Here is a 14,156-nt window from a genome sequence, read left to right as displayed (position 1 = left end):
TTATTATTTATTAGGAAATATCCTATGGCACCAAGTGCAACTCACAAATACATATGTTACCTTATGGGAATGCGGCGCTCGCTTAGCGCGGATTCACTTAGCACTGTTTTACCGGAACGAATTATCAGTGTTAAGCGGGGGTCACCTGTACAGGAGAAAAACTAGACTGGACTTTAATAAGCTTGTGTCAGAAAGTCTGGGTGGTCATGGTTGACAATCTGATCAGAATGAACCAGATCAATATATCAGAATAGCAGAAATCAGGGAAAACAACAGGATGAAGATGAGAGCTGCAGCAAAACAATAATTATAAATTAATTTATTCTCAAAGTAGTAGGGATATCATCACAGAGGTTATATCAATAGCTATTAAAACTAGTTCAGAAGAAAATTTAATTGGCAGGGAAGCATTATCCAGAGTTATATGGGCAAAATTTAAGACCAAAAGTTGGGTGACAAAATTTATACATATGACCTGAAGGCTCAAAAAAAAAAAAAAAAAAAATGAAACAGAACAGTTCTTTAATATCTTAGGAAAAGCAGTAGAAACCAAATTTCAAAGAAAGAATAATGTCGAAGAGTTAAGTATCAGAATGGGAAATGACAATTACATCTGCAGAGAAGTTTGTAAAGTTTGTCAACCTAACAATAATAATGGGAGAAGGCTATTAGAATTTTGTGCAAGCCATGCACTCAATTACAAACAAAGTATTTCAGTATAAAGATACCCATAATTTTAAATGGAAAATAGACTCACTCAAAAGGTAAAGACCACATCATTATAGAAAAGTTAGTATCTTAAACTAGTTGAAGATGCAAAGCTATGTAGAGGATTTGAGATCATAATAATGTTATCATTTTGTACTGAAAAAATTAAAAAAGATAACTGGTAACAGTAATCAGCAATAAAAAAAAGTTAAAATGGACAAAAGCTGAAAATCTCTCAAAATCTGCAAACAGCCATTAAATATCCTGTCAAAAAGATAAATGGCATTCCTGATGCTAACATAATTTTAGACAAAGAATAGCAAAAAGTTTTAAGAGAACTATAGCGAAAGTTGTAAAAAAGATAAGAAATTCAGAAAACTATGGTGGACCCAAGAAGTTGAGGCAGTTAGAGAACAGAAAAATATAATAAATTTTTGACATCTAAATTTTATAAGTGACCTGGACTATGAAAAGGTGGTTAATGTGTCAAGATATCGATTATGAGGTTTTAGGTGATTTTTGTAGAAAAAAGTACGTTCTTTCCAACAAAACCCAATTCCAGGTCTCTAGCTCAATTCGGTGCTTCACAATTTGTACCTAATAATGGGGAATAAAAACTGGAAACTTAAGAATTAAAAATTGAACATACCTAATTTTTACCGTAAAAAAAGCAGACATACAGAAATACTCATACAAAATTATCAAGTTTAAGAACAAATAGCATACATTCACGCTGGACGTTCACCCATTTTCCTCTTCAATTCTTTATTCAATTGTGGGGGCACTTCATCTGCTTTGGAAGAATCAGATGAAGTGTTTCACATCCTTGTGTTTCTAGGCTTCTGATGTTATACAAGTACCATTGGTGATCCAGCGACAGTCCTCCTGGCTTGATTACCTTTGGAATCTTCCCATCCAATGGTTTTAATAGAAGAGTGAACTCATCAATGTCCTTACTATCAGCAAATTTCCTTGCCTTCACTACTCCACTAGGGCAAATCATGAAGTGATGGTATTTAGTAATCCCAGCTAACTGTTCAAAAAGTTACTTCAAGTATACATCCCATTCAAACGAAGTCACTTGTTTGGCAGAGACAGGGGAGGAGGTAATAACACAATTTATCAAGTCATTGTGGGTATCAATATTACTGACAGCATACTTTGCATTAAATATTACAAACATCCGATCACGACTAAACTTAGTATGACCAGTTAGGAGAAAATTGAGGAGAATACACTGCTTCATTCCCTTTGCCACTCTCCACATTAGATATTGAAGCATTGTATTATTTTTATTCTGTTGCTGCTGTTATTTGGTTTTTAGGAGCATTAGCAACTAAGGCCATATTGCTCCGGGAATATGCGGTGGTCATACCCTGACCTTTCCGCATCCTCCGTATTTGGTGGTGACGAGCTCGAACCCCGGTCTAATCAAGAAGCGTGTGCTACGCACTGCTGCTCCTTCCCACCTGGCTACGGAGGCGCCTTTTTATTCTGTCCCACACAGTTGTCTGCAAGTAGGACAAGGGTATGGCAGCTTCTTTAGAAGTTTCCAGGTAGTGTTGCAACAAACTCACCACACAATTTGGACCTTTTCCTATGTCTTGTTCCTCATTAATCAAATAGATGAACTGAATTTTTTCTTTTTCATTAGTTATACCAAATACTGTACATTTTCGTGTGCACTTGAAATAAGCAGAACCTCGTTGCTAAGGACTTGTTGGATAATTTATTGTTTGAGCAAAATCGAAAGATATTACCTTAGTCATATCTGAGTTGCCTCACCAGGTTTGGTAATACGATATCTGATTTCTGGCTTTCCGGAGGTGGTCCAAAGCACTGTTCAGTTTTAGTTTTTTCTTTTCATCCTTGCAGTTCTTGGCTTGAAAAATAGATAAGAGAATTACTTCCACAAACATCACACAGATCAGCAGCTGGTTTCATGATTGTCACATAAGGGATGTATTTTGTCCATATTCTTCTAAAAGAATGTCATAAAATAAAGCAGATTTCGCTGGGGTTTCTGTAAGTTGTTGCCCACCGTGAGCAGAGGCCTGCGAGAGATGTCTACCTTGCACGGAATTGTGTTTACTTTAATGGCTGTTTACTCAAAAACTTCTTTTTGCACTTAACCACCTTTTCGTAGTCCAGGTCACATATATCTAATAAAGATGCAAGAAGGCTAAGATGTGTGTGAAAGAGGATATAAAAAATTTTCATAAAATTTTTGGAAAAATATGGAAAACACATATTGGGAAGGTTAGTTCTGAGATTTTTAGTTAATCTCAGAAAAGGAAAAACCATTACTAAGATAATCAAAAATGATAAGAGCATAGTAAAAACAGAAGACAATGACATTTTAGAAGGAGAAAATACTTTGAAGACCTGCTAAACAAAGAGCTGAAGGATTGAAGTGGGGAAAATTTAAACCTAACAATAATACCATTTCTACTGAATAGAAGAAAAAGTCATGGAAATTATTAAATATTGAAAGGCAGCAGATGTACAAGACATTATAACCAAAATGGTGAAGGCTGGAGGAAAGATAGCATCATGGCAGTTACATCACTTTATCCAGAAGTCATTTTATGAAGGACAAGTTCAAGAAGGTATTACAAAGCATAAATTGCACAGGCATAACAAGGCATTAATTGCACCAATATAAAAAAAGGGGGAAATAAAACGACGGCTCAGGGATCGTCTGGGGGAGCATTTAAATGCTATAAGAACCACCAATTATAAGTCTGCTGTGGCCGAACATTTTTGGGAGAAGCAGCATCAGATCTCCCCAGAGGATGCAATCATCGTGGACCATGCACATGGGTACTGGGAGCGTAAGTCGCTAGAGGGTTTACGAATTGGCTCATCCAGTAAGAATACCATGAAAAGAGAGAGGTATATGCATACATCCTATTTTTGAAGCAGTTATCCGCAGTACGGATGAACGATTTTGTTTGCCACGTACCAGAGCCATTTCCGCTTCCAGTTCTGCCCAAGAACCCGAGGGAACCACGTGTGGAGGTGTGAGCCTGTTATATAGGAGAGGTTGCAGGAAGTCTCATCATTGTTGAAGAAGAGAGCTGACGCTCTCGAAAGCTTCAGGTTTTTTTTTTTTTTAAGCGCTTTTAATCTTTATATTTTAGCATATTTTATAGTAAATGATTTTATTATAGTTTTAGCATACCATAATATGCAGTCATCAGTTTATGTTAAATTATAGTAAATTATATAATGTTTTTATATTTTTTTTGTTATTTGTAAAATTTTAGTTACAGTAAAATTCATCTAATGGTTGGTGTACGAGTTCAATTATTTCCTGGATATAAAAAAAGGGAAAGGAAAATAAAGCTTAATGTAGAAATTACAGAGCAACCTCACTTCATAATAGATTTCATAAAATGCAAGGGTTGTTCAATAAAGAATGATCATAATTTTTTCATGAACAACTATACTGCTTGCTATTTCTAGCTGAGCTGCAGAATTTAAGACCAAAATAAAAATGTGCAGCTGACTCATGCGCATGGTGTGATCTTGGCAGTTGGTTAAGTTTATGCCTGTTCAGTTTCGCCTATATAACAAAGGATGTGAAACACAAGGAACAGTATGCTACTCTCAAATTCTGTTTCCCTCTCAAGAAAATATTAGCTGAAGCATATATATTTTTTTTTTTTGGTAGTTGCTGAAGCATATATATATATATATATATATATTTTTTTTTTGGTAGTTGTTGACGCATCGGCTTTTGTGGCCATAATGCACCTCCCAAGGTTTTTTTGTAGTACTTTGATCCAAGCCAGAGGTGGGATTCGAACCCACGACCATTGGGTTGCCAGGCAGGCACATTATCCACGCGGCTGAAGCATATGAAGTGTTAAAAGAGGCTTATGGTGAAGTTATGCTTCCATATAGCACAGCTCACAGGTGGTTTAGAATGTTTAAAGATTGATGTGATTCAATCACAAAAATTGGCACTCCTAGAGTTCCAATCACTGATTGTTCCAATTTATGATTTCAGTTCCAATCACTGATTGGAACTCTAGAACTGCCGATTAATCACATTCTATAATCATGAGAAATTGTCATATAACAATAAGGCAACTAGCAGAGATGTTGAGAATATCAGTAGGAAGCAGGCATGGTATTCTCCATGCCATTTGCATATGACACGTTGTGCATGCTGGGTTCCAAGACTACTCACACCTGAGCATCAAGCAAGTTCGCATGGAGGTTTATCATGAGCTGCAATTGTTAGTTACTGAAGATGGTAAGGTTCTGCACATAGTGATAACAGCAGATGAGACATGGCTTCATTGTTTCAATCCAGAGAGTAGCAACAAAGTTCCATTTGAAGTCTATGTCATTGCCAACACCATAAAAAGCAAAAGTTGTAGCTTCTGCATTAAAGGTTATGGTCATTTTTTTCTTTGACATTCAAGGAATGGTTTACCAGTATGTTGTATCATGTCATACAACTGTTAAAAGACCTTACTACAGAAATACACCGAGTGATCACTGAATTATGACCACCCCTATGAAAACTGAATGCGACCCATTGACCACGTGAGGAATGAGTGCAGAGTTAGTCGACCTACATAGCATAGATAAAGTGTCAGTGGTTCAGTAGGTAGTAAAATTCCGAGCATGATGTAAAAGGAAGGATTTATCGGACCTTGATAAAGGACAGATTGTGGGTGCTCAACAAGCTGCTGCCTCGATTTCCCAAATGGCTGAACTGGTGGGCTGTTCGAGAGCCACTGTAGTTAAAGTGTACCAGGACTGGCATCAAAATGGTCAAACAACACCCCTATGGCAAAACTGCAAAGGTCAGCGAAAGGCTGATGTTAGAGGTGGGTGCCAGATCCCACAACTCGTAGAGGAGAACAGGCACAGCACTGTTGAAGAGTTAACTACCCAATAAAACATGGGCCAACCCAGAGCAATATCTGGCATGACATACGTTGCACACTCGCACATATGGGCTATACCAGCAGATGACCCTTACAGCATCCTCTCCTAACCAAGGTTCATTGGTATAAAAGACTCGCTTGGTGCAAAGAGCATGCAAGTTGGACGTTAGAAGACTGGAAGAGGGTGTGCTGGTCGGATGAGTCACGTTATTTACTCCAACACAGAGGATGGTTGTGTATGGATTTGGCGCCAACAACATGAGGCTCTTGATGCACGGTATCAAAAGTGCAGGCCGGTGGAGGTGGTTGTATGATGTGTTTCACTGGCAGGAACTTGGACCTCTGGTGCATGCGGAACAACGTATCACTGGTCTCAGCTATCAACTGCTTGCTGACTGTGTACACCCTCCTATGTTACACTTTTCCCGAATGGCAATGGTGTCTTCCAAGATGGCAATGCGCCGAGCCATCGGGCACTTGTCGTGCAGAAATGATTTGACGAACACAGTTCTGACTTCCAACATATCAAATGGCCTCCGAATTCCCAATATCAATCCCGTAGAGCACTTGTGGGACACTATGGAAAGGCATATCAGGCATCTGGATACACCAATCACCTCCATACCTGCACTGCTGACCACATTACACACAGCTTGGTTGGGGATACATCCTGAACGCTTCCAACATCCTGTTGAATTAGTGCCACGTCGGATAGCTGCTGTACTGAGGGCAAAAGGAGGACCTACGAAGTATTAGGTAGGTGGTCATAATTCAGTGATCACTCAGGGTATACTGCACACTTTGTGGGATCACATTCATCACAAATGACAACACCTGCACGCTAATGGGTGGATGTTGCATCATGACAATACGAGATCTCACATTGCTCATATTGTCATCAAGTACTCAGCCAGCATTAATTGTCAAATGTGATCCTTATCTGTTCTACAGCCCTGATCTTGCACTCTGCAATTTTTTTTTTTTTTTTTTCGAAAGTTAAAGGAGCTGCAAGGAAAATGTTTTCAGTTATCAGCAGCTGTAAAGACATCACAAGTGATTTGCAAATGCATGTCAAAAAATAGCTCCCACCATGTTTTTGAAGAATGGCAGAAACACTGGAGTAAATGCATTTCATCAAATGGGAACTACTTTGAAAAGGACCATCAAAATATGGATAATTAATAATTAAAAAAATTATGATCAATCTTTATTGATCAGTCCTGGTATATGCAAGCATCTTAGAGAAAATGGTTGGAAGTATTATTTAATATAACAATGGGAAAGAACAGTCAGATTTTAGGCCAATATTTGCTAATTCAAATTACAGAAAAGTTATGAGAACATACCAAGAACTTGTACTTAGGGTTTGTTGATCTTAAAACATATGACAAAGTATCTGGAATCTGCTGTACCAAATTTAAGTGGAATAAAAAATATTGTATAAAAATAGGAAATCTGCAATGAGAACTGGAAAAAACACTTTAAAATGTTTTAAGATTCAACCTGGCATAAGGCAGGACTGCACCTTATCAATAGTTCTTTTATAAATTTCATGGATTGTTAAATAAAAGAGTGCAAGTTACTCAAAGTTTAGTGTGGGAGAAATTAAAATAAAATAATAGTTATAATATCTGTAAAATAATAGCTTAGGAGATTATCAAGATTCCCTGAAGGATGTAGAGATTAAAGGATGTAGAGAATTTTGGCATGAAAATCACTTTCACAAAAACAAAAGTTATAAAAGTTGGAGAGACAAAAATTTAAGACTAAATAACCAAAAACTGAAACAAATTAGTAATTTTGAATCTAGGGATGGTCTTTAATGAAAGATAAAAGATTAAACATCAAAATAAACAAGTGAATAAGTACAGTAGGAAGTGCAGGCAGCCAGTTATACAAATCCAATTGTAGAAAAAAGAGAATTTAACCAAAAGACAAAATTAGATGTTAATAACACAGTTTTGAAATCTGTTTTAACCTACAGGACTGAGAGCTGGGTAAGAAATAAAGCAATTGATCAAAAATTATTGAGAATTTAAAATGAATAGAATTACCAGATGGAAGTGATAGACCATATCAACAAATGAGAAAATTTCATACCCCAAGTTGTTTCCCAATTTCCCCCATGAGGAAATCAGAAAAAATCTTGGAGTACCATATATCCAAAGGCAAATGCAAATTTAAGGTAACATAGGCATGAAGAAAAGATGGAATACGGTGGGTAGCAGAATCTTGAAGCAAAAATGAATGGCAATACGTCGAGAGGCAGACCAAGAGAAAGACTGATTGATGATATCTAGCAGGCATTAAGAGTTAATTTTGGCTATGGCTAGGGTTTAACAAGAAATAGGACAGCATTTAGGAAAACAGTAAACATTAGGCTAATAGTTCAGAAGGACTGATTTGTGCTATCATAATCACTTGTAAATTCATTCTTAAGAGATTTGAATGATGCTATAAACAGCCACACCAAAAAAATGCAAATCCATTATTTATTTAAAACTCAAAATACCACTGATACAGCCATTTTGAGATTTATTGGTCTCTTAGATGATGGGTGATCAATATATTGTCAATGAATAACATAAAGAATCTAAATGAACAGAGGCAACACGTGGAAGAAATTCGTACAATTAAAAACATACAAGGAGCAGTACGAAAGTAATGCCTCCTATTTTTTCCCCCAGAAAATTTAACTAGTACAACTGTCTTTTATAGCATTCGATCCTCAATCATTAATAAACACACTTATTTTTCTACACAGTCATCATCATTTTCTATGCACTTCTGCCATCTGAGTCAGACACTGTATTCTAATCCTATAAAATTCCTTACTCTTGCTCTGGAGGGCTTTGTGAACACTGCTTGATCTGGTCGTCATCCACAAAATGGGTTCCACAGAATGCACCCTTCGGCAGACCAAAGAGGTGATAGTTTGAAGGTGCAAGATGAGGGCTATGAGAGGGGTGAGGAAGAACAGTACACCCCAATTTTGCAACAGCCTCCATCATGCGCAGACTGGTGTGGGGTCGTGCATTGTCAAGGAGAAGAACCTCATTAAGGTTTTTGTCCAGTTGAACTCTACAGATGCAGGTTTTCAACTTTTCCAAATATCAATCTGAGTTGATTGTCGTGCCATGCTCCAAGAAGCACACAAGCAAGATCCCTCTTTGTCCCAAAACACTGTCGCCATGACTTTGCCAACAAAAAGCTGTCTTTTGAACTTCTTGCACGGTGAATTTTGATGGTGCCACTATGACTGTCTCTTCGTTCCAGGGTCATAATGGTGGCCCAAAGTTTCGTCACCTGTGAGTATGGGTAAAAGAAAAACCTCTCCTTCACTCTCATAGCACTGTAGAAGTTCTGTACAGATGACTTTCTGGGCTTCTTTGTGCTCATGTGTTTTTTTGGGACCCACCAGGTGCAAACATGGTGGGTCAAACCTAAACTGCAATTTAAAAATTTATATTTTCTTGATCATTAATGGTGACCAAAGAAATTTCAGATCTGTGCGTATGATTTTAATTTGTATAAGTAAGCATATATAAGATGAAGAAGGAAAACCAATGGAGAGGAAGTAACAAGTTTTACCTTTTCGGAGTAACTTTAACACTGATTATACGGCCCCCTTTTTCTTTAAAAGCAACTCCCCATGTTTCTTCTGACCCACTATGATAAGTGACTATGAGGTCTACATGGTTGAAAAGGTAAAATGTGTCCTTTTTGTTGAAAACATTCTAAAAAGAAGAATAAAATTTTATAATTCATTAGGAGCATATATTTTAAGGCAAACATAAAATGGAGCACAATAAAATTAGAAAAATGAAATAGCAGGTACTGAATACTAACATTTGTAATGCAGGCATCTTTGGGCATACCATTTGAGTTCACATAACAGCCCATTGGAAATCCTGTAGAGCAAAATTTTTGCTTTCCTTCCACTTCATAGCACCAAGTAACTGGCATGTTATCAACAATCCTATAAAGAAATATTAAATTACACCCTTAATCATTTCATATAAAACTTGTTACATATTACATATTTAATAAATTATACATGAAATAGAAAACTGAGACTTATTTTTATTATCATAATGACATGTAACAACAGATTTTTGGATTATTATTATTTTTTTTTTAACATTATCATAAGTTCTTACTTTAATCCTTGGCACCCAGATCTGGAATTAAAAGATTGTTTCATCTCATAGACTTATAATAAAAGAGGGATGCTAAAGATAAATAACAGTTCAACTTATTTGTACAAAGAAATAAAACTAAAAATAAAAAATAAAACAGAAAGTTTATATCAAAGTCAAGGACACTTTTCCATGAAGTATTTTAATTAATATGATCCCAACAACTAAGTATATTGGGCTATGTTTGGATATCAATATCAAAACCCATCTTCCAGGTCTAAAATTGGATTTCGGATGATGGTGGAAAGGGGTGAATTCCAAGCTCGAAGACAAATTTTGATACTGAATTTTATTTAGTTATTGGGATTGTCTGGGGTCTACTTGTACCAACTGTCCTTTGTATACCAATAAACTAATTAAAATACTTCACATGAAAAAGGTGTCTTTATTAAATCTTTCTTTCTTAGAAAAAAATATTTAATAACACTTTTCCACTTAAATTTTAACATACTTCCAATTGATGTGGAGAGTGAAATCATCATGAAAGTTGGGAGAGACAAGGGAAACTTAGTATACGTTAAATAGCCAAAATTGTAGCAAGTTAATAATTTTGTATATCCAGTAATGAAGATGGAAGACATCAAAATAAAAACAGAATAAGTGAAACAGGAAGCCAGTTAAATTCATTTGGAGCAAAAGACAAAATTAGCTTTATTAGCTTTATTTTAATGTTTTTATGCCTCAACCTATAAGCCATGAATTAACCTATGAAGCTGCCAGCTGGAAACAAAGACTGTGATCAAAAATCAGAAAACACTGGGGGGGGAAGAAAAACGGAAATAACATATTGAGCAATGAAGAGACCATACTTTCAAACAAAGAAATAAGAAAAATTCTTGGTTTTACTAATATCCAATCAAAGAGGAAGATAGATCAATGGTGTCAGGCAATAGCAAATGGAAAGTAGACACTTTTATTATCACAGTAATCTGTGTGTGTGTGTGTGTGTGTGTGTTTTAATGAGCATTTTCATAATTATTTTAATCCTTGGCATCTAGATCTGGAATTAATAGCTTGTTTCATCTCACATACTAAAAGAGGGGGCAGGTAGAGACAAAGGGGGGAAATGTGTGAATTCCACAATAACATTTTCCATCTGAATACATTAATTTTAAAATAATGCCATAAACATAACTTGATAAATGCATTTATGTACTGTTCATTACATATTCCTTAATATTACCTCTAAAAAGATTACAAAAATGTCTATTTTTTTGAAACGGATGTTTCCATGAGCAATCACAATAGACCTCACTTTCTTCTGGAATCATCCAAAAGTTTACTTCATATGCAACACAATCACTTACCAATGATGCTGATAGTTTTTCAGCATTCCTTTCTTCAAGATATTAAGTTTTGTTACATCTTCTTTTTTCTTCATGTCATAAATCTTTTCACACAGAGGTGCACATGTTACATCTCTTAAGAAGCTTATCTGAAAATTCAAAGTACCATTTGTTAGTTATCGAGTTAGTAATAAGCTACTTTCAAAAGAAATAGAGAACATGCACTCTGTATATCTAATGCCATAGTTTGACTCATAAAATTAGTAAAGTTAAAGTTTACTAATAAATTTATCAATCAAAAACTAAGGAAAAACAAAAGTTCATACGCTATAACAATTTATCATACACAAGATATCTAAAAGTATTCTGTATAGAGTAATGTCAAAACCTACCTGTTGTTTTAAGACTGAGCCTACCTACAAACAAAAGTGCTACTGTGTTTACCAAGGTTAGTACAGTTTCTGTGATAATTGGAAGCCTCAAATTTGGCAACCTTGGGGCCAGTCTGATGCCGATTAACAGCCAACTCTTAAACTACCTAGAAACCTTCCGTCTAATCAACGATTACCAGTATGAATTCCGTCAGTGTCAATCCACTGGTGATATTCTGGCTTATGTTACCCATTTATGGACTAATTCAATGGAAAGGTTCGGTGAAACACAGGTAGTTGCTCTTGACATCTCAAAGGCTTTCGATTGTGTTTGGCATAAAGGTCTTCTAAACAAGGTTTGCCAACTGTTTTTAGTAATTGGTTATCCAGTTTTCTCTCTGATCGCTCACTGAGGGTGATGGTAGATGGCTCTCTGTTTTCTAACGTCTCCACTAATGCCGGTGTCCCCCAAGGTTCAGTTCTTTCCCCCACTCTTTTCCTCTTGTATATTAATGACCTTCTTCCATTGACTGGAAATCCTATCCATAGTTTTGCCGATGATAGCACATTGAATTCCACTTTCCATTTTGAGAAACCTTGTCCTGCTCAATCAGCTTCAACTTCTCAAAAATCTGCTACCAATTCCTTAAATGCCGATCTTCAGGTAATTCTCCAGTGGGGCAAAGACAACTTAGTTGATTTCAACCCTTCTAAAACTCAGTCTTGTCTTATATCTCGCAAAAAGGATTCTTCTGCTCCTATGCTTATCTTTAGTGACACTCCGATTTCTAGGCAAAATGATATATCTCTTTTGGGGATTACCCTGACTTCTGATCTCTCTTGGCATAAGCACATTACAAATATTGCTTCCTCTGCATCTAAAAAACTTGGTTTTCTCTTTCGCTCTCACCATTACTTTTCTTCCAAACAGCTGCTCACTCTGTATAAATTGCAAATCTGCCCTGCCATGGAATATTGTTCCCACATCTGAGGTGATGCCCCCAAAACCTCTCTCAGGCTTCTTGATTCCATTCAGAAGAGGGCAGTTAGGTTAATTAATGATTCATCTCTAATAGAGTCTCTCCACTCGCTTTCTCATAGACGTACTGTTTCTGCTGCATGCCTCTTCTATAGATACTTCCATGGGCACTGTTCTTCTGAATTGCCTTCTATAATTCCCACTCTCTCTTTCAAAACAGTCTGAACACGTGCTGCCACCAGCCAACATCCATTTACTGTCCAACTTGAAACCCATAGAACCAACTTTTCATCTTCCTTATTTATTCATTCCGTTTTCTGGAACAACCTTCCTTCATACGTATTTCCTGAAAATTACAATCTACAGAAGTTCAAGTCCAATGTCAACAAATATCTTCTTTCGTCTTCTCAACCTCCAACCCAAGCACGGTACTAAGTACTATAGGTTCTAATACCTCTTGTGTTTGGGGTTCACATAAAAAAAAAAAAAAAGTCTGATGCTGATTAAATTTATGGCAATTTCCAGCTTATGGGAACTCATACTGTGTATATAGATTCATTCAAATGTAAATAAAAAAGGAAACATATCATATATAACTATAATTTTAATGAAATAAAATATTATAATTGTATACATAAATGCATCGAGCAAAAGACAAAAATGAGGGAAATTGATATGAAGTGACAGTGCCAAGAAACTGATAGTTGAGGAAGGGCAAGAAAAAAAATCAACAAAGAAAACAAATCTATAAACGTTATAATGTACAGACCAGGTCATTAACACTAAAATGTACATTGTTCTCCCCCCTAGAACAAACAATTAGTGTGCGTGTGTGCACATGCACGCACGATGCACTTTCATTAGTAAATGATATAAGGAAGCACTTATACAGCAGCCAAAAATACATATATTTAAATAAAAAATACTCAATTCATCTTTTCCATCCACTCTAATAATTTGTCCAATTCTTCCTTAAATTTATTCAAACTATCCACTTCCACCACAACACTAGATAGTAGTTTGTTCCAACAACTGGCGCCTCCGCAGCCAGGTGGGCAGGAGCAGCAGTGTGTAGCACACGCTTCTTGATCAGATCGGGATTCAAGCCCGTGACCACCAAATACGGAGGATGTGGAAGGGTCAGGAAATGACCACCGCATATCCCCAGAGCAATATGGCCTTAGTTGCTTAGTTGCTAAAAAAAAAAAAAAAAAACAAATAAATAAATAACAAATAGTTCCAACAACTGTTCACTGGCTGAAAGCATATTTTTTCATATCTATCCTGCAGCCATCATTTTATGCATCTAACAATGGGACTAGCTTAAAAACTAGTTTTAAAAGGAGGAATTGCAAACACTGGCTGTTGCCTGGTATTTAACTTTCATACTCCAAATAAAATTTAACAATAAAAACTGCTTGTATTTTTATAAATAAACATGACAGAGGAATCCAAATTATTTACAAAATATGTAATCACAATTATGATTTCAATACAATATCTAAAATGCCCCCCTTTTTCTTCTCATTTTTTATATATCTTTCTTTATATTTTTATTTATTATTTTTTTTTAATTGTTATTATTTTTATTTATTCATTTTTAAAATTTTTTTTTTTTGCCATGACACCAGCCAAAAATTAAAAAATAAAATAAGGAAGGAAGAAAATAAGCAAGGAAGCCACAGGCTTCTTTTTACCATATGGCT

General features: G+C 35.9%; 1 protein-coding gene across 1 annotated transcript in view; it reads right to left on the bottom strand.

The window, feature by feature from the left end:
* The window catches only part of TM9SF2 (transmembrane 9 superfamily protein member 2), a 118,397-nt gene that overhangs the window by 68,365 nt on the left and 35,876 nt on the right, over positions 1 to 14,156 (bottom strand). Inside the window, exons 4-6 of the mRNA XM_090377241.1 lie at positions 11,122 to 11,249; positions 9,465 to 9,594; positions 9,207 to 9,352 (exon numbers count right to left, since the gene is read on the bottom strand). Of these exons, the coding sequence (XP_090233367.1) occupies positions 9,207 to 9,352; positions 9,465 to 9,594; positions 11,122 to 11,249 (404 nt within the window). The remainder of the gene's footprint in view (positions 1 to 9,206; positions 9,353 to 9,464; positions 9,595 to 11,121; positions 11,250 to 14,156) is intronic.

This window comes from Mastigoproctus giganteus, chromosome 1 (assembly GCF_048544385.1).
Source record: "Mastigoproctus giganteus isolate SK-2022 chromosome 1, ASM4854438v1, whole genome shotgun sequence".
Classification (NCBI taxonomy): domain Eukaryota; kingdom Metazoa; phylum Arthropoda; class Arachnida; order Uropygi; family Thelyphonidae; genus Mastigoproctus; species Mastigoproctus giganteus.
Note: the sequence above shows the minus strand (reverse complement) of the source record. Positions and strands in the feature narration are given on the sequence as shown.